Genomic DNA, 25,430 nt, shown 5'->3' with positions numbered 1-25,430 from the left:
GGTAACATTTTCTTTCACTAAACCTTCTGAGTACAGCAAAATGTCTCAAAATTGAACTACTGGAAGAGAAATAATTTATAAAGTTATTGTTGGAAAACACAACATATCCTTCAACACTTGAAAATAATATAAAAATCACACATCTGAACTGGGGTGTGAAAGTTATATCCCTGTGGGGGGTCTTTGCCCAGCTGCACCCTACGATTAAGCCTAGTTCCTCCCTTCCCTGCCTCAGGCAGGTGGGGGAAGGTGGGGGGCTGGTCACCGGTGTGCGGAGTCACTGATAGCTGGGTCATCATTCCTCCCAGCAAGGTCACTATGAAAACACTTTTCAAATAACAAACCGTTTCCCAAGTAACCTGTCCTTGTTTCCTCATGAAATCTCACTTCTGCTTCCACATTTTCCACTACACAAACTGTAGAAAATTATTAAAAAAAAAACCCTGCATAATAGAAAAATTATAGAAAGAACCTAAAGCCCTGCCAGATTAAAAAGCACTACAGAATTGTTAACAAACATGCAGAGAGGAGCATATTTCATGTGGGTGCTACCCTACAGGGGACCCCACTACAGGCATGATGGGGAGGGGGCAGGATAGGAATCAATGTAAAGTATCCTTAAGCTCTCTAGGCATTTCCCCTGCCATCGGAGGGAAGTAGGGACATGCATCCCAGTTTCAGTGGGATACGGAATTACAGTTTTAAGCAGAAGATACTCTGTGATCAAACTGGAATTTAGGTGAGGGAAGAAATGAAGGCAGGGGGCCTGAATGTGGGGAAGGGAGGCCCTGCTGTAGGAGAGACAAGGGAAGCCAAAGAGGGGCTGAGAAGGAAAGGGTGGGAGTGAGAGTACGCGCAGGAGACAGGGAGACAGAATGGGGCTGGGTGATTTATGTGCCCTGGGCACAGAAGGCAGAGCCAGAGACGCCGAGGGAAACTGGATAGATAAGAAAAGCTAGAACCCACCACCAGCTGTAGAGCACCGCACGGTTTAGAAAGTGTCTATAATATGTTCACTGCTTCAGGTGGTGGGGTTGCACCTTAGACGAGTTGAACTGGTGGTTACGACAGGGCAGCCTGGAGAAAAACCTGCAGCAGCCACCGGACAGTGTGAACGCTTGGTTCTGGCACTGGAAATTGGGAATTTCTGCACTGGGGTTGCAGCTGAGATGAAAGAAGGTCTCTATCTCCAAGGGAGAAATTTTAAAGATAATTGAGAGTAAAACATCACAGGGGAGCTCCAGAATCACTCCAATTAACCGGCGAAGAAAACTAGTGTAAGAGACAGGGAAGTGGTTGGAGGGGAAGGAACAGAACCAGGGAGAGGATATCAAACATTTACAGATGTGTGAGCAGAGCTTCTGGAAGGGGTGGGCGTTAATTACAGTATTAGGAGCTCTGGACTCGGCCACTTGGTCATTGTGGAGAATGTAACTGCAGTCCTGACAGATCTGCTATCATGTGTTGACATAACGTGTTCCTAAAAATCAGTGCACTATAGGGAAATGTGCAAGAAAAACCAGGTTTGTGGGGAAAACGGGGTCAGGGCCACAACATTCGAAAATTTTACAGTGACACATTAAACAAAGGCAGGAACTGAATAAAAGTGACAGCACACAGTTCTGCATACATTAAATAGTTAAGGAATGCAAAAATTACTACAACGAATGTGGCACCTGACCTTGAAGGAGACCTGAAGCTTGCGGGTGGACATGGGTGTTGGAAGTGCTGCAGCTTGCGAGTTACTGTGAAGTAGGAGGCAGAGAGTGAGAGCTGAGAGCTGATGAAAGTTGTAACACAAGATGTGGACGGCAGAGCTCCTAACACACTTGGTGAACTGAAGTAGTCCGTAGGTGCCTGAGGTGTGAATGCTCACAGTCAGTTCACCAAGGTGCAATTTTCAGTGTCCACTAGTGTTCCTTGTGGTCAAAACTGTGCATAAGCAAACACAAAATTTGCCTTAGGCTAAAATTGTTCACTAACGAGTCAATCATTCAAATAAATCTACATTTTCAAAACAAGTGTTGTAGCAGAACTGACTATAAAAGGGAGGGTATTTCAAAATCTTCCTGAGCTTTTTTTTAAAGTCTCCTCTGCAATTAAATTGTGACGTATAAACTCTCAGCTTCTATCATAGCCAACCTAAGTATGGTTTTGGCATCATGCAAGCCTGCCTCAACACTGTACTCAACTATTTTAACAATCATTTCTTGCCAAAGGACTGATGCCAAGTGCTGTACAATCTGGAGTGAATCATGAGCTCTGAGTGACCCGGGGCCACCATTCAGGAAGCCAAGAATTCCCTAGCTCTTCAATATGCCGTAACTTCTCAGAGTTCACTGCAGAGCGAGGGTGGTGTGTGTGCCTGCGGGATGCGTGTGGCTATCCTGCGACATAACTTCTATCTAAACACCGATGCAATCTGGATCTTACGCATGAAAGTTCAGATCAAACCCTGTAAAGCAGCATCCCACCTCATCGGTAGGTGTGCAGCTGAGTTTTCACTTGATAAAAGGCCTCCTCTACCACAATCAAGTCTCCATCTATAATTTCTCACTCTAAATTAATATATTACCGTATTTACACCATGGAAAGGGCTACATTTCACAGAGCAAGCTTCAAATTTAATTAGATTGCAATTTCTGAGGCGAATCACAGTGAGGAGATAAAGATATTATGCTAATTGTGTGCAGAGTAACATAGCTTTCTCCTGTTCTCACCTGACTAACCACGTGGATTCGATATAAAAGTTCGAAAAATAAAGAGAATCACGTAGCCAGGTTCTCAGCCTCTACCAGCTGCTTTGCCACCCAGGACAGGATGGACGGACAGTTCATACTTGTGGGTGCTTCTGAGAGGCACTTCCAGTGTTAGCCGCTAGAAGTCCTTAGCAACACACAGTTGTTAGGCAGGAGGAGGGGGAGAGGAGCAAAGATGAGAGAAAACAGCACCAAGAGAAAACTGGGGGTTGGGGTGGGGGGAGAGCACCATGTGGAGGAATTAAGAAAAGACAAAGTCTCGGAGGCACAATTTAGAGGCATTAAAACTGTGAATGTACCATGGTGATTTAGCCCATCCAAAGATAAATTTTAAAGTCAGACAAGAAATTTTAAATTGGATAAGGAATTTTTATTTTATGCGGACAACTGAATAAACTGTAAGGCCATGACCAAACCCTTATTCACTCACACTTCTAGATTAATTGGAAGTTAGCATTATGAGAAGTCTCCAGATGTTTCCAAATATATTTAAATAGACTAGGGGCTGGAGAAGCTCCGTTTTGTGCAAAATAGCTGGGGGAACCTAGAAAGGGGCTCTGGAAAAACCAGGGGTCCCTGTTACCAAAAGATTAGTTGTGAAGTCGATGTTCAGGCTTAAAATGTTCATCCAACTATAAATTGTTGGCAAAGTTTTAAAACTCCTGAACACTTTTAGTTTCACAAAGTACACAGACGTTCAAAAAGTTGAATAGAATTGAGGTTGATCTTGTACAGTTTCTGTTCCTGTACAATACAACATTCAGAGAAAACAAAAATGACTGAAAATTGAAAAACAAAAACTGAAACAAAACTACCCTACAAAGGAACTCCATTGCAATTATAAAACTACCCAGAAAAACTATAGTCATTCCTACCAGTCATGTAGTGATACATCACACTGTCCTTTTCTGTGTGGAGAGCATGAATATAGTAAGTTCAAATGCACTTAAATCATAATAATCCTGTTATTTCTCCATTTTATGATCAACCTCATATGACCAGAAGTCTCCTTAGCGAAGCACGCGGCGTGCTATGTGTCATTTTCTACATGATTACTGTGCGAAGTCTCATGCGACAGGTGACGTCATAGCATGTGATGAGTTGTCTCCAGGGTCACCTGACGGATGCACACACACAAACCCATCCTCTCTGGGGCCTTTGGCCATGGCAGCCTCTGAACACTGTAAACACTTCCCTGCTTTTCCAAACTGTAACGAAGACGTGCTTCCATGACTTTCTCATGCCATCTCAGATGCACCTTGGTACAGGAGTAGGAAGGGTGAGTGAGGGACTTAACATGGGAGAGGAGCTTTCCACTGGGCCTCTGGGCAGCAGTCCACAGCCAGCCACTCACTCTGCCTCCAGTGAATGCCTGGTAAGAGGGATGAAGGGCCAGGGCACTATGTGACTTCCCAGGTCTTGGAACATTGAAAGACAGTGAGTGCAGAGGCCACGTCTTGGATGGAGGGGGGTGTCTCCAAAGAACTGATGAGAACGGCTGAAAACCTGGCCCAAGTCATCCCTGCAGGAAGAAAGGGGAACCTGAACTTGTTTCTCCCAATTCAGTGAGCAAACTACTTCAGGAGAGTAGGTTAAAAACGTCAGGATGCTTACACTTACTCTTCCAAGTCACCAAGGACCACTCAGAGTTCTGACATGCTCGTTTAAAACAATTATTACTAAATTAATTGGATTTCAAAAGATGCAATTTGAATTAAACATAGTACCACTTTTATGACTGTGAATTTATATCAAGCCTTTTCTCCAAGGGGATCAAGGTGATTTAGAAACTTCTAATTAACAGAAGGTAATTCAATCACAGCATTACTGTAAGGTATCATTAGTTTCTCTCAGGTCTGTGATAACTAAGTATAGATGTTAGCTAAAAAAAGCAATTTGAGATTTCTTCGTAATGAAAAGCAACATTTTTCAGCACAACAAAGTGTCCACAGAGTTCCAGGAATGGCAGAGCTAGGAGACAAGAGTGCACAGGCCGCCACTGCCGTGTTTACCGTATGAGCCCAGGCATTCTTCCTGGTGCTGACCACACAGCTCATGTGTTCCTCTGTCTTCCCTTTTCAGAGTCGAGAGACAAGCGGCTTAGAAAGGTGGTGTGAAACCTTACCTTCCGCTTTTCACTTTGTAACTTTAAACCCGCCTTTATGAAACGGAGTGACCTGCTCTCCACACAGCAAGGCTGCTGCTGCGAGGTCTGGAGTGATGATAAAATACACACACGAAAAGGTCTTAAAGTCTCCAGAGCTACATGTTTCTAGCCTTTGAACACTAATAATGACAGGATAATGACCATCATTTATTGACTTTATGTTCTGGGGTGCTTACATGTGCTCTCATGCTCTCTAAGGCGGCGATACTATGCCCACTCCATAGATAAAGAAATGGACTTGCCCACAGCTGCAGAGTCAGCACCAGAGCAGGGGCTTTCTCGTCATCAGGGCTCAAATTCTTTGCTAGCATCCCCCCCTGAGAAGTCCCACTAAGCTACTTCCTAGGGCAGCGATTTTCCAACGGTGTGCAGCAAGAATTTTAAAAACACAATACTTGACTATTTAGTCAGGGGCACTGACCCCTTTTCCCTTAGACTGTCAAATAAAAAAATGACAACAGCCAACACAACAATAGCCGTCCAGTGTGAATGAATCAAAATTATGTCTATATTTTTGGGTCAGATGGGTAGAAAGTATATTTTTTGGTGTGCCGCAGAATTTTAGAAATTAGTTTCTGTTGCTATGAGATGAAAAAGGTTGAGAATCACTGTCCTAGGGCATAGGCAGGTCCCTCCTTCATCTCCCAGTTTCTAGTCACGTTGTCTTTGTACAATAATCATCTTGTCCACATGTATTCACACTCCATGCGCACCTGCCTGGACGGTCTGTGTGAATTCATAACTGATTTTATTGACATGGGCCTTGGCAAAACACACCAGGGCATATCTTCTGTTGGGTGCCAACTGCCCTGAGAGTCAGCTCAGGATAGACTGTGAGATGAAGAAGACAAGGGTTTCCCATGGTTGGGGTGGAGCCAGCAGGTATTATGTGGTCCAAGGTTTCTTCCCCAGGAGCACAGGAGTGCGGTATGGCTCACTTATCCGGGCCAGTTTAGTGCCAGAGATGGGGCAGGTACAACAATGAAGAGAACGTGGCTGTCCGCTGTTCGAGGACTTCTCTGCTCAACCCACCAGGAGCCCGCGCCCACCTATTAGCTCATATGATAATCGATGTATGAGCATGATTTGGAAATCATAAAACACTACACATATGTGAGGGATGTTCCCATCTCATGGTGACTGCACTGAACCTGGCTCTTCTCCCGGCCAGGTGAACAACTTGGAGCCTCAGCTCTTCCTCCTCTCCCCTCTGTTTCTCAACCTGCTCTGTTTCCTTACGAGCACATACCCATCTTTGAGCAGGAATTTCACACAGGGCAAAGAATTCCCTGGTACAGGGTAGGGAGACATCGAGGGCAGAGGTACGTGACCTGGGGCTGGGACCCTCATGCCTGCCTTCATCCTACCTGCTCTAGGCCCAGCCCCTTCTGCCTCTGGCCCCACCCTCCCCACAAGTATCTGGAGGTGTCCATGAACCTCAGGTGCCCTCCTCTTTGACTGCCAAGGCCACCACTCAGTGCCTTAGGACAGGAGTGCTACCATCTAGATGAAGGCTACAGAACAGCCGCTCCACAAGCCACCTCTGCGCCAGCCCCCAAGCCTAACCCTCCAAGCAGGGCTATTTGTGACGCTACACATCAGTCCAGTGGGGGGAAATGTGGGCGCTGGGGACAGAGATATACGGGAGGACGGGCGCCTGGTATCTGCTGTGGAGATCAAGGTCCCTGTCACTCATTCATTCTTACGTCTCTTTTGAGTGCCTGCTCTGCGGCGAGAGCACAGTGAATAGGACACTCACTGTCCCCGCCATCCTGGAGCTCAGGCTTGGGGGAGGGGGACAGAGGTCCCTTACCCAACGGAGTGAAACCAATGAATGTATGATGACAAGGTGCAGTGGGTGTAAGGAGGAAACGAACAGCACGAGGAGCAGCGGGTGTGGGCATAATCCACAGAGGGGCGTGGGAGCAGCTTTCCCAGCCCCTGGTGGGAAAGGGCCTCGCAGGTTGGGTCTCCGCCTCCAGCACCCTCTCTAATCCCTCCCTCCCCTTGTAAGAGAGCTTTAAATAGAATGTGGTTAGCATGGCCTGGATGCTATGACCCGAAAGCCCCCTCCTCCCTGGGGGGGAGGGTGAAAGGAAACCAGGGGTTTTTAGAGAAGATACAGAGCCTCCACCCAATTCCCCTTTTGCTACCAAACCCATAGACCGTCCCCTAACAAGAGCTGCTTGATGTGCCCGAGAAAAGGAGCCCCACTCACACCGATTTTTGGCTCCTTTTTAATGCCTTCTTACCAAGGAGCACCGTCGTGATGCCACATCTCACTAAATATGAGTGAAGTGAAGTTGGTTACAAATTGCACTGCATTGTAACACAGCTCTACGGACACCCCGGCCTGCCTCATGAACACTGTAAGAAATCAGAGCAAACTTGAATCTTCCTGGCTTCCCTCTTGGAGCTTCTGCCTCCAGCGTCTTTAGGTCCCTGACCATGAAAATGCTAACAGCGAGTGTGACTGTGGTAGGGGCTGGCTGCTGTTTCCAGCACGGGAGGACTCCAGCCCTGACAGCCCTCTCCTCCTGCCGGGTTCACAGGTAGACTGACCTTCTCACGGGTCAAAATTCAAAATGCACTGAGTACATTATTTTAGAAAAAACATCTTTAAAATCGTAATTTAAGCTGGCAAAAGTGAATCTGGAAACCAGTGCAGCAAACAAAATACCCTAAGGACCTTTTCTGCTGATCTTTTTGTGGGGCTGGCAGCAACCTTTTTCTGTGATGGAGCAGACAGTACATATTTTAGGCTTAGTTTTTGTTGCACCTGCTCAGCTCTGCCGTTGTAGTGGGAAATCAGTCACAGAGAATACGCAGTGGATGTGACTGTGCTAATAAAACTTCGTTTATGGACACTGAGATTTGAATTTAACATGATTTTCTCATCATGAAATGCTATTACTTTTTATTTTTGCCAATTGTTCAACATGCAAAAAACATTCTTAGCTTGCAGACCCTAAAAAAGTGACCCCAGATTGGCCCCTGGGCCACCATTTCCCACCCCTGCTCTACCATGTTACATGGTGTGTCATTGGTGATGCTGGACTAAAAGTATTCAAGAGAATGCAGTGTGATACGCTCCATGTGCGTTTAAGAAAAGATCATGAAAAGCAAGTGCAGCTGGTATTTTAAAAGGGTAAACATAGGCAATGATATATGCAAGCAAAGAAAAAGGTTTGTTATGGAGAATCCTAACATTGGTTAAACACTTTCACAAACTCACAAGAAAGACAGGCCTCAGTTTTAGGAAATCAACTAAAAATTATTAAGTACCATCTCAGTTACATTTAGCTAAATACTCAAGTAGCCATTTGTATTCACAAAGATAGGTTTTGTTTTTTTGCCTTTGGCACCAGAGAACTGATTTAAAAGTTAAAATTATTTTGTGTCATATAATGACCTAAATGATGAACTCCATCTGATCGCTCTCCAGTGTGGAAGGGTAATAGTTATAAAGAAAACTAGAGTGATCGACACTGATTTCAAAGAGTATTCTCAATCAAAACTGAAGGTTTCTTTAAGTAAGATAAAGGATCGCCTATATAAAAATCCCCATATAAAAATCTGTAACATTTAGCCCTAATGATATGACTAATACTAGATGTAGTAGGGAAATAAACACTTTAAACTACTTAACATGTTATTTTTAAGTTAACTGGTAATTAAGCTTGTAGAGTTAAACTTAAATCTTAACACATCATATTGTCCACCCACCGAGTTTACCGTGGAGGTAATTTTTTTATGGTTCAGAATTTAAAATGCTCTAATTAAGTTAGAAAAGACTTTAAAACCATTATTAAGTGTTATTTTTATTCCTGATAAATTCGTGTGGTGGTAAAATCAGATTTCTGGTATTAAAGGTGGTTATTTTAGTGGGGTGAGTGGCATGACTTATTTCACAGCAGTCTGGGGGAATATAAGTAAGAGAATGAAAAACAGTAGCTGTTAAAATAGAAAAACAGGCTACAGTTCCTGCAGTCCCCACTGAGGAAGCAGTTCCTGTGCAAAGGGAAGTCACCGCCCAGACACGAGCTGATTACAGAGGTTGGGTGAGGCTGAGCCTGAGCCTTCCTACCTAAGGGAAAACCAGAAACAAGGAATCCACGGGCAGTGCCGAATTTTTTCAGTCTTATGAACATGAGGCCAAATACAACCTATCAATGACATAGGCTTCAAAGCTTGTTCTGTGACAAATGTTATTTGTAGGAATATGCCTAGCTGCGGAGAAAAATCACTGCCCCATTATTCAATAGGCTGTGGAAAACACATTTACAATTTGTTTTTCCAGTTCATGACTAGGGATATAACAGACAGGAAAAAAGATCAGAAATGAGTACAGCCTACAGCTCAAGAAAGGATGCCTGAAGGTGGCTCAAGTGCCTACAATTACATTTTCTCAAAAACAATTCTGAAATACATGATTTTTCATATAAACTGGTTATTTCAATAGCTTCATTTTATGAAGGTGATTCCATCCAAATGATCCCATTGCTTAGAGAGCAGTCTTCTAAAATGTGACTGCACATCGAAAGAGTATGTATCCATGAAAACGGAAGAGCTCATCATTGCATTTACAAACCAATCTATATACCACCACTAATGATTTTATACACGCATCTAATGTAATTTCAATCTTTTCAATTCAACTCCAAATTGGACTTGCAACACTGCCGAATTTCTAAATGGAAAAGCATGTGCCGTTCTAAACCACACAAGAATGGGTGGCAATAAATCAAGTTAAGTTGTAATGGATGAGTCTTGCATTTATACAGTTAGAGAATGAGGGAGAGAACATCAAGATCCAAAACAATAAAATTATATTGTCATTGCAACTTCCATGCTTTCTGAATTCTAACCTGAATATGAGCAGCAGAACACAATGAAATAATAAACAATTCATCCTTTTGATGAATCTTTAACAAAAAATACTTCTGAAAAGAAATTCACATATGTGGTTCTTATGGGCTAACTGTAGCCAGCACTTTGAAGCCAGCATAGTTAAAATAATCACTTAGGCAAATTATCTCCATTTAACTAGCTGGGGAGCATTCTGAACCCCATGTGGAGACGGACACCAGGGCAAACAGCAGGCTCAGATGGCAAAGGCAGCCACCTTTCCTGTGGAATGTAGAACCACCATAGGCTTCACATCCCCAACTCCCCATCTGGGCAAAAATTGCCACCTTAAGAGAACTAATTAAGTTAAACAGCGAAGGTGCATTTACCGACTCTTCCAGTGGGGTGTTCCCAGAGAGTATCTGGTGCTCCAAAGTTTTATCTCAGTCTCTGAAAGCTCACAGCAGTGGAGATAGATACTCTATTTCTCTTTCAAAGTAGCCAGCACACGCTGGCACAGCCCCCTCTGTGCCAACAGCACACAGGGTCAAGGAGAGACTTAGCTCTTCTCTGGGTCCACGGTGAGAGCGAGCCAGAGGGCTTGCAAACACAGGGAGAAGCCGGCTGAATGCACTGGTGAGCTATGAAATGCATGTCCTAGGTCAGCTTGTCTTCATTTTTGTGAATCTGAAAGGATTTGGAACTCAAGCTGCGTAAAGACACACAGACTATCACTCGCTGAAAGCCAATTAGGTTCTTTGTGTCTCCAATCATCGTTTCTCTGAAATGGATTTCCACAAAGGAAGACAATCGCATCCACAAGCTAGATGTAGATATGATACCATTCTTCGGACACTACAGAAATGATTCCCACCATTAATGTCAAATGATTCTGGATGCTGTAAGAACTATTCATTTGTAAAAGGCAGTACAGTATTAATAGTTTGATGTGTGTTTCAAGAGCAAATAAAAATTTCTGATTCTGGAAAATGTTAACTGCTAGAGGAATACATGCATGAGGTTCATGTCCTTAAAGCCCCCCCCCCCCCAACCTCTCTTGGCAATTATTAGGCTTAACATAAATTCTTCATCCATCCAAACACACAGAAGGGATGTGACTGCTCCAAGATGCTCTAAGAAGAATATTACTCACCTAACAACAGCAGTCAAGGTAACAGACGGTAGTCTGTCTCTATTTCCCTTGATGATCACAATATAATCCCTTTAGCCGGTCTAGTTTGGAAAACTGTCACATTGTACTTCTAACTCTACCTCCTGGCTCCTGTCTGAGACATCCAGGTCTTTGTCTAGGTGATATTTCAGGAAGTTTGTCTTCACCACAATGCACAAGTGCAGAGGGGAGGGGAGGCTGTAGTCTGGTGGCTAGAGCAGTAACAGAGGTGCATGGGGATAGCGTAAAGCTATTTTTCCCACAGATGTTGCCATATTTTAGAAATCATTTTGCCCTGGGGGTTTTCCACCTATTCAAACAGCGAGTTTCAGAGCCTGGGTGAACAGCAGCTACCTTATAAAAACAAAGACACTTCTCAGATTTAAAGGTCAAATTAAATTTTCATTCAGGTTCCCACCAAAATGACAGGCTTGAAAGTGAGGATCTGTCAAGGAGAAACTACTTTCTAAATTATTTAAACATATCAAAAAACAACCGTGGTGCTTCATCCCCTCGGTAGGGAAGACTGCCCTTCCGCTACAAGGCTGGACCAAGGGTCTGCAGCTCTGGGGCAGGAGGGTAGCACAGAGGAGCAAAAGTTGGAAGGCCCCCTGGGGGTCCTCAGTGACTGGATTTGGGGCTAGGAGTTCCTTCCACCACATGACCAGACTCAGGGTGAATGGGGAATGAGGGGGGAGGATGGTGAGCTTTAGTACGGACACAGAAAAAAGACTTCTGCTCAGCCGGCGTGGCTAGCAGGTGAGAATAGACCTAGGATCCAGGGGATCGCGGTTCAATTCTGGGCCAGGGCACACGCCTGGGTTGCGGGCTCGATCCCCAGTCAAGGGCGTGCAGGAGGCAGCCGATCAATGATTCTCATCATTGGTGTTTCTATCTCTCTCTCCCTCTCCCTTCCTCTCTCTGAAATCAATAAAGATATATATTTTTTAAAAAAGACTTTTGCACCTATCCCCCTCCAGGCAACCAAAGGCCACTTTGTAAAGGAGCAGAGGGAAAGAAAGTCTGAGAGACTGAGCATGTCCCCTAAAGAGCTGAGCTTTATAGTCCAAAACATAATGTAAACTAATGCAAGATCAAATTTACCAAACTGAACTAAAATTTAGGAATACCCATCTCCCCCTAAGAGAGATAGAAAAGCTACATTGTCTTTGCCATCTGAGTTAAGTATGAATTCTGAACTCAAACTCTGCCACACAGACATAAGGTGATGAGAGGCTGAATCAGGATGATGGCCACAGAACTGAGGGACAGCCAGCACCTGCTCAACTGCAGTTAATTTATACAAAGTCTAACAGAGACAAAAAGTTAGTGAGTAAACTTGGACAATGTTTCCTCACAGCTTTGAAAAGCCACCAGCGGATATCATGACTGACCAAAAAAATTGTGTATTATTCAGAGAGAAAATATAGAATTTGAAATACTATATGGTCCCTCCCTCTTTTTTTTCATTTCCTCTAGGGGTCCTTGACAGAAAGAAGAACTTAGCAAACAACTCAAGGAGGAACCTTTAGCCATGGCAGAAACAAAAACAAAACATTTGCAGTTCAATTCCTCTGCCCTTGCACAGGAAGAAAAAGGCTACAGTACTTCAATGCTCTTATTTCATCAAAGATGGAGTAGTGTTCTTTCACATAAAGCGTAGGTTTAGAAAGAAGTTCCCTAACTTTTCTGGAGCTTTAGGTTTCAGATGTATTTTATACATATTTTCTACTAGATGCAGAGAAATAAAGTGTCTGAAAAACAAGCGAGCTTGCTCTACCCTGTTAAAAAGCAATAGAAAAGCTCTGAACAGAAAAGTACAATAGTAGAGACCCCACCAAGCACATGGCCCCAAACCGCGTACCATAACAGTTCCCCAGGCAGCTTTGGTTCAAACGGAATCTACCCAGAAGCTGAAGGGACGCCAACAGTAGGCTCCCATTTCTCATTTACCAACACCAGCTCCTAGTTCTTATGTCCTAGCTTACTTAGGAAATTTAAACCAGATTGTTAATATGACAGATGATACAGTGGCTTCCTTAATACCATTTATCATTTCTTGTCTGAAGACACCATCGGACAACATGTTGATCCCCACTGAGGTTTTCATCTCTATCCTCCCAGAGATCTTGGAACTGAGTCTCAAATTAAATTTGTAAAACAGCTATATGATGAAGTCTCTTTCAAGAGGGTTGCCAGTCCCAAAATGCTCCTCTTTCCCCAGCTGTTCATAGCTTAGTATTGGTGTGTGTGTGAGAGAGAGTATGTGTAGATACCGGTTCCACACTGGTCCCTGCGGAGGCATGAACAACTAGAAAATTGGATCAGAAATAAAGTCTTATAATCACCACCATGTGCTCACCCTGAAGTTTCCAAAAGTTTCCAAATCTTCCCGCATCTGATGACTGAGAGGCAGCCTGCTACATCTGATCTGATGATAGATGGGATGCTATCATCACATTTTTTTAAACACTTCTTTCGCCTTCCGTTGGCTTGCCTGCCATTCTGGAGTGGCTCTGCTGTATGTTTTGACAACTCCAGAGAAACTGCTTTTGGAAATGTCACTGGCTGGATGTCCCCTTTCACCAAATTAAGCTACAGCCTGTGGGATTCTGCTCTTCCCTCTGTATCAGGATATACCCCCCTCCCCCACCCCCCTTTTTTAGCTCAGTCTTATTCCAAAGCATAATATTCTGTCTGGCCTTTTATAGTTACAAAAGTTGGGAAGGCTGACATCTCCAATTAAAAGAAGCTTTAATGTCAACTTCTGAGGCAGGAGAGTGATAAGAGGAGTCACAGAGGAGATGGAGATCAATAGTAACCTAATTACAGATCATCCCTGGCTTGGCCCCGCTGGGCGGGCGCCATGAATTATGAAGTGTGATGTATTTCTCCACCGCGCTAAGCAGTGGCAGGTCAAAACGCATGAAACCACGCAGACACCATAAAGCAGACGGCTCCTGAGGCTGCATGCTGACGACCACGTATCTGTGTAAGGGAGGCTCCTTCCTTTCCCATATTTGATTGAAAGAACCTTGCTTCTATGTAAGAAATGTTTAAAGTTATGAGTTAGAAGAGACAGTAAATTATATATAAAAAAAATCCACAGAGAGCACATAACATCCTCTTAGACAAAGCATCTTGTTCCTTTTGACACTAAAAAAAAAATAATGTTCTGTACTGGATAAATAGATTCCCCAGAGAACAAACAAAGGAACTGCAATGATAAGAATGACTTCATGTACAATCTCTGAACAGATGGTGGCTGCCCGGGAGCCCGCCGCTGCGTAGAGGGACAACCAGGCTGCCCGTAACAGAGGTGGGCATTATTTTCTTTAATTTTTCCCCTTCTCTCCTTTTCACTCCCTACAACTGAATCTTCAATTTAACTACAATGACTAAAGCATATCCTATAGTAGATAAAAAATTATAGCAAAATCAAGAAAGAAACCTATTTTCTTTTAAAAAAAATCTTACAGTGCTAACAACACTAACATGAGCTCTACCCTCTTAACAAGTTTTCAGTGTACAACAGTTACTGTTGACATAGGTACAGTGTCGTTCACAGATCTCCAGAGTTTATTCATCTCACTTTGTGCCTGTTGATTAATTACTCCCTAACCCTAACCCTTCCCCTAGACCCATTCCAGTTTTTTACCTTAAGCTATTTTAGATAGCTTACACAAGTAGAATCAAGCAGTACTTGTTTTTCTGTGTCTGACTTATTTCACTTTCAGAACTGTCCTCAAAGTCCAATGATAAAACTTTTACGGCCAACTTTCTTTTTACGCCACACTTCACAAAATATTTAAATTTCCAATGTTTTCTCTCTATAGAGGAAGAATATTGACTCCTTGGTCTCTCTATGTAAATATAGATCTCATAAAATTGCAACTCTACAACAGACAGTAAATCTAAAACTAATGAACAAAGATAGCTAGAGCTGAATTATTGCTTTCATCAACATTAAAAGGATGGTAAAAATAACTTTAGTTTTAAAAAGATGATAAATTAGACACATTGATGGGAGAAGAGGAATACAGTACTGAAATGCCAGTGCAGATCCATTCTAAGAGCTGTGTGCCATGAAGAATCACCCAGTCATTCACAGCACCTCTTAAACTCAGGCTACATGATTATTCTTTTCTCCCACCAGCCTTCAGTTATATCAGGGAACAAGCTTAATCTTAATATCTGATTGTAAACAGTGGATGCAATCAAGTGCATTTACATAAATTTTAAGTAAAATATTTAAATTTTCTGTTTTCTGAAGCAATAATATAAGAGATGCTCCAATACTTACAATCAGATTTCTTTGAGCAGAATTTGATCTATTAATTACAGCCTTCCTCATTTTAAGCTTATTGAATCTGTTTTTTAACACACATCAAAGTATGATAATGAATTATTTTCCACCTTCATGGGCAGCAAGAATCAGAGACAAGGTACCCACACGCAAACAGCTGTAGATTACTATTTTTGAAGATATCTGGGCTCTATCAGTATACTGACCATTCATCCACACAGCACACATGGCTAATTTTCCTGATCTGGATTACAGAGAAAAAAAACTGACAGAGAGACTACTCAAGCTAACCCTGGTTTTGCCATTAACTTGATGTACCACAAGGCTTCCATTTTCTCATCTGCAAAATAAAGGTGCTCAACAGGTGGTCTCTGAGTCTCTTTCACTCTGACCTACCCGCAGTCCACAATGCCTACTGTGGAGCATGACCTCGTACTGCTCAAAAATGTGCAAGAACTGCCCCGGTCCAAACTTGGATTTCACAGAATAGGTGCTTCCCATTTCTAAGTACGGTTCACCCTGTTAAGCCAGCTTGCAGCAGCCTCTTTATCTTTACCTGTTGAAATCGGACTTCCTTAAAGGTCTAACTCAAAAGCTAAGGTTTTCTTGAAGTCTTCCTAATCCCTAAGCTTGAAATTGACCATTCTCTCCCATGAGCATCCAAATAACTTGTTTACATATTTTCATCCATCACCTTACTATCTATGGATACTCTGCATCTCTTCTATTAAACTGGAAACTTTTCACAGGAAGCAAAGTTTTATTTGTCCGACAACACAGGGTCACTCCCTCTCCATGCCAGCCCAGTCCCTGTTTTTAACAGTCCTTCTTCCCCCAACCTGCCCTGTCTCAGAAGAGGTCTGTACCCTCTTCTCCTCTAGTCCTGATTAGCTTTGACACCAGCCTTCCTGGACTAGGTCCCAGGCCCAAACCTCACCACTTCCAGGACTAAGAAGGCACCACGAATAGCATAAAACCACAACTGGGGTAGTTTTGAAGATCTGTTTGTTGGTGGTAATCACAGGAGCCATTAGAACAACTGAGGGGCCACAGGCATGGTGACCATACAACTAATTATCAATTGGAGATAGTTTTAAGAGTTAGAGGGAGAATTATTAATCATTATGCCGGGACAACAGGTATATCAACAGGGTCCATCCCAGGAAAACTGGGATGTGCGGCACCCTAAGCATGGGCATTCCTTTCTAGTCTCGACACAGGCTTACATGTTCATACCTCCCTCACCAATTCCTCTCTGCAGTCTCTTCTCACAGACACTGGCATATTTCCAATATACTGGCTTATTAATAAGAGTGTAGACAATGAAAAGTCATCGCAATCTTGATAGCATTAGTACATATCTGTACACCTCGAGGAGAAACCACAGTCCCGTCCTCACTGGAGGGAAAGCTTCAGCAGCGTGGATCGGCAACGACACAGGAGTTCTGGAGGGGAATTCCTACACTACCCTGGCTTCAAATTATAGATGGAAAGTCAACAAAATGAAATGAGATCTTATTTCTAAGGTTAATTTTGGTTAAGTTCAACATAACACTACAAATATAAAGAGCTATATTTAAAGTTACAAGCTGTGTAAGAGCTTAGTACAGTTCCCATCAATATTTAACCATTGTCACAAGGTGAGAAACCATTAAGTCACTAAAAGAGGACTGTAAAATATCACAAGAGTTGTAATATTGCTGTAGTAAAATTACAATTTTTAAAATTCAAATTACAATAATTGGAATTAATTTTAAATATTTTATAGCTTAATTTATCAGATGGAATTAAAAACAGGACAAATCAATAAAGCCAGGAGCATAATGCAGCACAGTTATTTCAATTAAGCATAATTGAAAAATTACACACAATTTAAAAAATTTAAAAAAGCTAATACATTCTATCTTATCCCTTGTACAGCAACACATTGTTAATGTTATACACAAGTAAGTTACATAATAAGTGAATTGGGGAAGCAAGGAACATCAAGCGATTCCTGTGCCCAGTATTGTGGTGGGTGCCCTACGTAGGCGATAACAGGGTAGACTGGACCAGGGCTAGTACCCAGGCCCCTGAGAACCTAGCCATGGTCACACTCCTGCTCTGGATCGGCACTCAGCCCCTGAACCAGGTGGTACTAACCCTTGTCCAGTCTATCCTGTTATCACCTACGCAGGGTACCCCCACCCTGCTTGCAGGAAGCTCTTGTCAGAAAAGTTCCCACGAAGCAATGTCACTGGGTGATGGCCACAGCAATCAGTGAAACACCTAAGGGGGGTAAGTCATGTTAGATTTGGGTCAGTGAAATAGGTCTGTAAATGTCTAATGATTTTATTTGTGGTTTAAGCTTAAAAAGCATTTACAAATATCATAACACTTAAACAGTTGGGAACTAACTAGGTAGCCTGGGTCGCAGCATGAAAGGGCCCTTCAAACTTTTCCACATTTACCTCTTTTCCCTATATTTCTGCCCCCCCCCCCCAAGAGGAATCTCAGTCAGCATAAGCTTCCGGTGTAGATTTCACTCCCCAGCTGTCTCCACTACCTTCTAGTAGACGGGATGTTTCCTGAGGACAGGGGCCCAGAATGCTGCTTCCCCAGTGTTTATCGGGTACAATTACCCCTGGCCTTTCTTCCTTCTGCAGGTTGGTTGACACTCTCTAGTTTGTCTGCAGTGTCCTATGTTCAGTCCTTTATAGCTCTTATATGACCATGAACTCTAAGCTGGAAATAGCAGGGATCAAAAGCATCTGCTACAAAGTATGGCTATTGTGTTAGAACCAATGAAAAATACCGAATGCGACTTTTTAAAGGTCTGAACTGATAAGCTATTTAAAACATTCTATTCTTCTGACTTGTACTTCCAAGAAGTGAAGAAAATCAAGGACAAAAATTCTTTGGAAATTTTGTTTTTGGACACAATACCCCATGATCAAGTCAATTTGTGAAATAGGGGATACTACATCTATCACCCTCTTGAGAACTCACTGTGTCAGCAAACAAAAGGCTCTGAGAAGCCCTGCAATAAAGACATCTCATTAACTTTGTTCAAACCAGTATTTCCCCAAATTATTTCACCATGGAACCTTTTCTCTCATGTGACAATTACTAACATCCTAAGAAACCAAGGTTCCTCAGATCGCACTGTGGGAAGTGCTGACTTAAAAGTGGTTTGTTTGTTTTTTCTTTCCCTTGAATTGTATAAATCCCTCTGAATTGCAGCTTTCAGATCAATTTATAAAACACTTAAAAATATTTCTGTGAAAGTACATGATACCAATCTTGTTTTGTTTTTGACCGTGGCAGGCTACATCAGAAGAAGCCTAGTGCTTTGTGGGCTTAGCTGTGCATTTAGTGTGGAGGAGGTGAGGACTCTTAACCCTGAGCGCCCTGAACAGTAAAAGGTGACAGCCTGGCCCACCTGGGTGCAGAGCGTCCAACACCAGCCTCAACCCCGACGGGCTGGAGAGTAGCTGCCAGCAACTGGCGAGTTCTGAGAGCTTCAACTACACTGTGAGCTTGAAATGGGTGTAAGTTCACCCACCAAATCCTCCCTCAGAGGTATGATGAGTTGAAAAGTACAAAATAAGAGCAGGATGTGACAAAGGAAATGCAAGATTTACCGTAACTGCAAATATGCAGTATTCCAGGTCTCCCGAGGACACCTCATTAATGCTCAGCTGATCACAAATTATCAGTGTCTCAGAGCACCGCTGTCAGAAAGGAACCACTGCACAGAATAGAGTTATGTGATGGAAGCACCTGTCGCTTATGGCACTTAAAATGTACTTCTTTTAAACATTAAGTTTCTCACCTTTACCAGTTTGAAAAATGAAAACAAAACAAAATGAGTAAATCAATGGCTGGTTGCAGGGGAAGATTAAAACAAAACCTCTTTACTATCTGTGTGGAAAACAGTGTATCCTTTAGAAACCTATTCAGATATAGTTCTTGAAAAGCAATCTATTATTTAATCCAACCGAGGCAAGAGTCGCCGAATCCTGCTTTCTAAAACACCACCAAAACACTGAACGCCTTCAAATCCTGCAGGTCAGGAGAATAATTTTTCCAGCATCGGTAAATGAAGCATGAAATAGGAAAGCACACCTTAGCAAGAGCTCTTCATTACGTCTGGTGCATTACCGTAAGATCCCCCTCTCACCCAGGCTACATAAACGTACAGAAAACTACTCACCGTGTCGTAAGTTGTTACGATCTTCTTTAGAACCTCAGGCACGATTCCCTGCAACTCCATCGTGGGGTACTGCTCACTGAGATTCAGGACCACCAGGGGTGTGTTATCAGGCCCCAGAAAGCGGGGGGACACGGCCAACATGCACTGCATGAGATTGGCTACGGAGGAGAGGCCACACAGCTCCTTGAAGGACACCACTGCATTCTGTTAAACGGAAAGGAAAGAGGCACTTTGTAATTGGCCAGGGGTTTTAATTTCTCATGGATGTTATATCTGATATACTTGATTATACTTGAAGTGCCTAGGATAACAGTTGTTAGCAATGTCATGACATAATTGGTAATGATTATTTTATCCTGCGAAAACTGGCTATTTTCCAAAGCAAATATAGTTATAGATATTTGTAATACCAATTTAACAAAATTACAGAAAATGCAAACAAGTTAAATTCTCCCCAAGGGCAAAGCCTCTTTTCAGATTGAAGTTCAGAGCAGTGCTGAGGATGATACACAATTATGAGCAAACAGAAAGAATGGTGTCTGCATTCAAAAAAGGTATAGATTAAGGAAAAAAAAATGAAATCAGGCTTAAAATTAGTATCAGGTATGCCAGTCATCCAAACAGGAAGGGAATGTCTGTGAGGCAGGAACCTGAATCTCTCTCACCTGTTTATAGCTGCTGGTACCAAATCTAAAGGAACTCTGAGGATGCTGCAGTTCATGGTGAGGTGTGCCCGGGGCGGGGGGGACCTTGGTTACCCACGGCCTTTACTGTCTCCATGGACCTCAGTGCTTCTCCCCACCCCTCTTTCTCCTAATCGGCAGAGATATGCCATTAAAATATCCATTAAAGAAAACCCTTCAACACTGTACAGTGCCATGAGTGGGCATTCTCTGAGCACTTACCAAGTGCAGGCGAGAGCAGGCACACTTATTCTATATCACTTCATTAATCCTCTCAACAGGCCACGTTGTGATGAGGAAACTGAGCCTCAGCTATAGCCTCTCTCTGTTATTTGTCTAAGGTCACACAGCTGGTAAGAGAAGGAGTCAACATTTTACCTGAAATCTGCTGATGTTGAGGCCTGTGCTTTTAATCATTATGCCGTAAAAACAGGTCAATTCTAATCAAAATGAGTCGGGTTATTAATCCGGGCACCCCTGGGTCCTGACCTGGGCTGAGCATGGCGGCCAGTGGGGAGGACCCGGGCCTGCCAAGCCCTGTGACTCCTGCTCTCCAATTCCCCGGGGCTCTTGGAAACGAGCAGCACGCTCCTTTTACATTTAAACGATTTCTTTTTATTACTATTCCTTTAAACATGGACATCAAACTATATGTCATTTGGCTCATACGCACTTCAGTGCTGGCTGCGTACAGCAATAAATCACACTGTCGGATCATGGAGTCTCCCCACCACTCCCACCCACCCGTTTGCTGCCTTCACAGCACTTGCTTGTGCCTGCCGTTGCCGTTTGTTCCCCTGCCTGTGGTCCGTGCCCCAGCTACGGTCATCTGTGTGTTCACCGCCGCATCCTCACGGCGCACGGTGCTCACTGAACATCACCGCCAACTGCTCTGTCGGTCCAGAGCAGGCACACATTTCTGGAAGGATGACGCCAAGCTCTGCCAGGTCCTCGAGGGACTTCTGTGTCAATGCACCCCAGCAGCCACGGGGCAGGGGACCATGTGGCTTGCTCAGAGCTCAGGGTTTACCAAGCCATTCTTAGCCTCAGAAACAGGGAAAAGCCCTTCATGTCTCTGGTATGCTTTTACTTTGAAAGAACAAGAATAAGATTTCTCCGTTGAGGGAAGGTCTTTTCATTAACGAGACACCCACAGAATTGATAAAGGGGTGAAATACATTGAATTTTCTGAGTCAGATTTCACTTGCTGGTAGCATTCTTCTTATAACAGTTATATACAGGGAGGGGCAACAGTAGGTTTACAGCTGTGAGTACTCGAAACAAGCTTCTTCTTGTATTATTATTTATTAATTATTGTATTATTTTTCATACGAGCAACTGTAAACCTACTTTTGCCCCACCCTGTACACACACACACATATAATCAGCTAATATAATATATATATATATTCATTTAATAAACGCACGCTGAGCAGCTGTCACGCACGAGGCACTTCGCACCCTGGGATGGGTTAGGGCTGGTGTCCCGGTGAGGAGGGCCTTGCTGCTCACTCCTCTGTCACTCACAGGCTCTTGTATACTGCTAGACATGTGGACAACCCTTAATTACGTACATCATCCCTAACTGATTGCTTTTAGCTATTATATAGTTCAGTGGTCATCATTAGACTTCTAATAGATACACACACCACACGTCTTTCACTTAAACAAATAGCTGTCCTCTAAAATCAAGAGGTGGCTCAAAATGCAAACACATTGGCTTATTGCTACACATTGCTATTTGCCCAGAACAGCTCCATAAAAAAGGACTGGAACATGTCCCTTTTATTTTGATAGGTCATCAGTTTGTGCCCACGCTAAAGAATATTCAGAAAAACCAGAGACTCCATGTACACTACTGGAGAAAATGGAGTACCGTGAAGCATTAATTAAAAGGGGCTGAAATAGGGTGTGTGAGACAGCAACGAGACTGGTTTATTTGAATATGTTATCTATATTCCCAACACCAACTACGGTTTTGGAAATCTAAATGATGAAAAAGTGAGACCGGTGGTAAACATTCTAATAACCAACTGGAATTTACAAATAATTTAAAATCAAATACGCTACTGTAAAAAAACAACCACCCTCTAGTATATTAATGAACTCCGCCCATGCACTAAGAGGGAAAAGCGCTGAGCAAATTCTGAAACACAAGGACGTACCTGCATGTTCTCTCTCAGGTCTGTGGCATCCCGTATAGGGGGCTGGGCGTTCTTGAACACCTCATCTACGGGTTTAATCCACAGTGTTCTCAGAGATGCATATTCCCTGGATTTCTTCCCTTTCCTCACGGAAAGGCCCCTTTTGTGAGGTTTCCCTCCTCCTCTTCGGTTAGTAATAGCCACGTGGACAAACAGAGAGGCGTGTGCTAGGACCTCTCCGGTCAGGGACTGCAGGGGGACGTGGCGGTAGCCCGTCTGTAAACATTCAAAGGGAATCGTGTACTGGCCGATGAATTCATCCCCAATGTAGTCGTCGTCTAGTACTACAAAGCGCACCATGGCCAGTTCCGGGAGGTTGATCTGAAATTCAAAGCTTTCGTCAAAGATGGGAGCATCCCCGTTCTGGTGCACGGTTTTCGTCCTTTGCTCTGCACAGTCAGCAGGGATTCCGTGGATCTCCACGTAGACGTAAGGATCCACCACGTCGCCTTTGGCACCCGAGCCTTTGGGTTTGGGAAAGTTCTGCCCGCTGATGATTTTGATGTGCAGGAGCTGAGGCGAGACCCCTGGGACGGAGTCTTTTGTGTTGGCGCTGAAGAAAGAGATCTCCTCCCTCATGATGGCCGGCCGAAGGACGTAGCCGCAGTTCCCGTTCTGCCTGAACCAGCCGATGTTCAGGTCCATCATCAGCCCCGGCGTCTGAAAGTTCATGGCTACGATCTGACAACCACATTTCCAGAAGTCCTGAGGGTTCATGTTGCTGGAGTCAATCCTCATCGGGCTGGGGAAAACCCGGGCAAGGAAGCGCTTGTTGTAATTGACGAAGTCCCCCGGGTTCTCATTGGCGTACTTGCTGGCGAGCACTTCGTTAAAGGAACAGACCTCCCAGTACTTCTGAGCCTGAAAGGACACCTGAAATTCTTTGAACTGGACCGACTTACAGATGCTTACGAGTTCGGACAGCTCTTTGCAGAGCTGAAATCTCTTCGCGGGCGCAGGGTTGGGCTGCTCCACGTTGTCCTTTCCCATCCTCTGAGACATTTCCGCTCCCTCGTCTTCATCAGTAACATCCCCTTCTACTCCGGGGCAGCTGGACGACAGCTTCTTGGCTTTGATTAGTATCTTCCCTTTGAGGACATCTGGGGATGGTAGGTATGTTTCCTCAACATTGGGGGATGTTGTGTAGAGCTTGTCTCCTAAAATTTTCTTCATGTGCTGAACCATCACCTTCTGTTGTTTAATGGAACAGTGGTTTTCTAAACATAAGATCAGTGGATACTCTGAAGCAAAGAATGCATACTTGTTAATAATGTCAATGACGCTGCGGAAGACTATCTGAGAGGTCATGGTGTGGCCCGTGTAAATGACAGGTTCGTTGTCTGGCCCATCCCACACATCCAATTCAACACTCCGGCAACCCATTTTAAGAGCACGAATGTATCCTGTGATATCAGAGGGACCTCGGAACTGATCCTCTATTAAGTATGTATTATGAGATGAGTTTATAAAGTAATGAGACAAAGGTTGCTTCATATCCTGACAGACCTTCTTATGTTCCGGATCAAATATATAACAGTCCGGTGACATAAGGTAATTAGTGAACCCGTCTATGGAGAGCCAGCCCTTCTCCTGGCCCTCTTTGGATGGCTCATATTTGTGAATAATTTCAAGGCTTATCTCCTCGTTTATGTGTGCCACACCCTGCTCTGCCTCAAGAAACATCATGAGGTCCTTGGTATCAAGGAATTCTTTATTGCTTGAAAACTGAACTAAAAGGAAATAGATTTCGGGTCTAGTACAAAGCTCATGGAAAACCTCAACAAATTCTTCCTTTGTGACCTCAGTACCAGCTGTGTCCTTGGATTTGTGCAACTCTTTGAACTTTAGCTCTATTTTGCTGGTTTTTAAGCCAGGATTGAGGTTCCTGATACACTGCACCGCATTACACAGAGTTATGTGTCCAAGGTTATCTACATCAATTTCACTAAACATTTGTGAAACCCAGGAAGTCCTCATGTTGTCTTGGCTACTTTCTAACATATCAAGTGTGTGTTTTCCATAAGAAATCAGGTACCGCAGTCCCGTAACCCAGATGTTTGCAACATCTGCAGAGTTGGCAACCAAATCAAGTGATTCATAATTCTCTCCATATATGACAGAAAATGCACAATCTTCAGATATCTGGTCAGAAATGCCATTGCTGCGGAATATGTCTGTGTTTTTACCCGTTCTCACTTCCTTGATGGATTTAATATCAATCTTGGCCTTCTCAGAATCCTTCTTCGATGGTTCCCACCTCAGGCTCTGCATGTCGGCATCCAGTAAAAAATACCGATGGTAAATTCTAGAGTTGGAGCGAACCTTTTTGAGTTCTGAGCCCTCAACCATTGAATTGATGCAATCACTCGCACTGCTGATCTTCTTCTCTGTTGGCATACTACTGAACGAGACTGTCTTTTTCCGTTCCCTTTTCTGTTTTGTGCCATCCTAGGAAGAAAAAAAATAGTGCATTAGAATGACATAAACATAGGTTTCTATGTTCAAGACTAGGAATAAATATTTAACATCCTTGAGAAAAAAAGTCATACTATTAGGATTTCCTATCCTATGTCCTATGACAAATGATACTCATTGACTTTTAAAGCTTAGAAGTGGTCTTGGCGTTTCAGCCTAACATAACAGGAAATAAATCATTATTGAATAATTGCAATCCACGGGCACAAAGAAACACAGTTTCAGTAACACCCAATAAAGTCTTGTCTAGAGAGCTGGCTACATAATTTGTAGGCCTCGGGGAAAAATAAAAATGCAAGACTCCCTGTTCAAAAATTATGAACAATTTCAAGAAGATGATAGGGAGCATTAAGCCACATGCATGGCCCTTCCAAGCCAGGGGGGGAGCCTATACAGTTGCATAGGTCATACATCCATGAAGCAGGCCCTGCTTGTACATATATTTCCTACACGAGTGTTTCCTCAAAGGGTTGTCACTAGACCACTTGCCTCAGAATCACCTGCATTACCTGAATAAAATGCAGATTCCTACATGGTACTAGATCTCTAGGGGACGGTACCCAGGAATTTTCATTTTAGGCAACACTCTAGGTGATGGGGATGTACACTAGAGTTTGAAAAC

At 43.4% G+C, this 25,430-nt stretch overlaps 1 protein-coding gene across 1 annotated transcript in view; it reads right to left on the bottom strand.

Moving 5' to 3' along the window:
• The window catches only part of PLCL2 (phospholipase C like 2), a 143,365-nt gene that overhangs the window by 32,543 nt on the left and 85,392 nt on the right, over positions 1–25,430 (bottom strand). Inside the window, exons 3-4 of the mRNA XM_081159843.1 lie at positions 22,295–24,781; positions 19,447–19,650 (exon numbers count right to left, since the gene is read on the bottom strand). Coding sequence (XP_081015969.1) covers positions 19,447–19,650; positions 22,295–24,781 — 2,691 coding nt within the window. The remainder of the gene's footprint in view (positions 1–19,446; positions 19,651–22,294; positions 24,782–25,430) is intronic.

The sequence above is a fragment of the Miniopterus schreibersii genome (assembly GCF_964146895.1).
Source record: "Miniopterus schreibersii genome assembly, chromosome: 15".
In the NCBI taxonomy this organism is placed as follows: Eukaryota; Metazoa; Chordata; class Mammalia; order Chiroptera; family Miniopteridae; genus Miniopterus; species Miniopterus schreibersii.
This window is presented reverse-complemented; position numbering and strand designations above follow the sequence as displayed.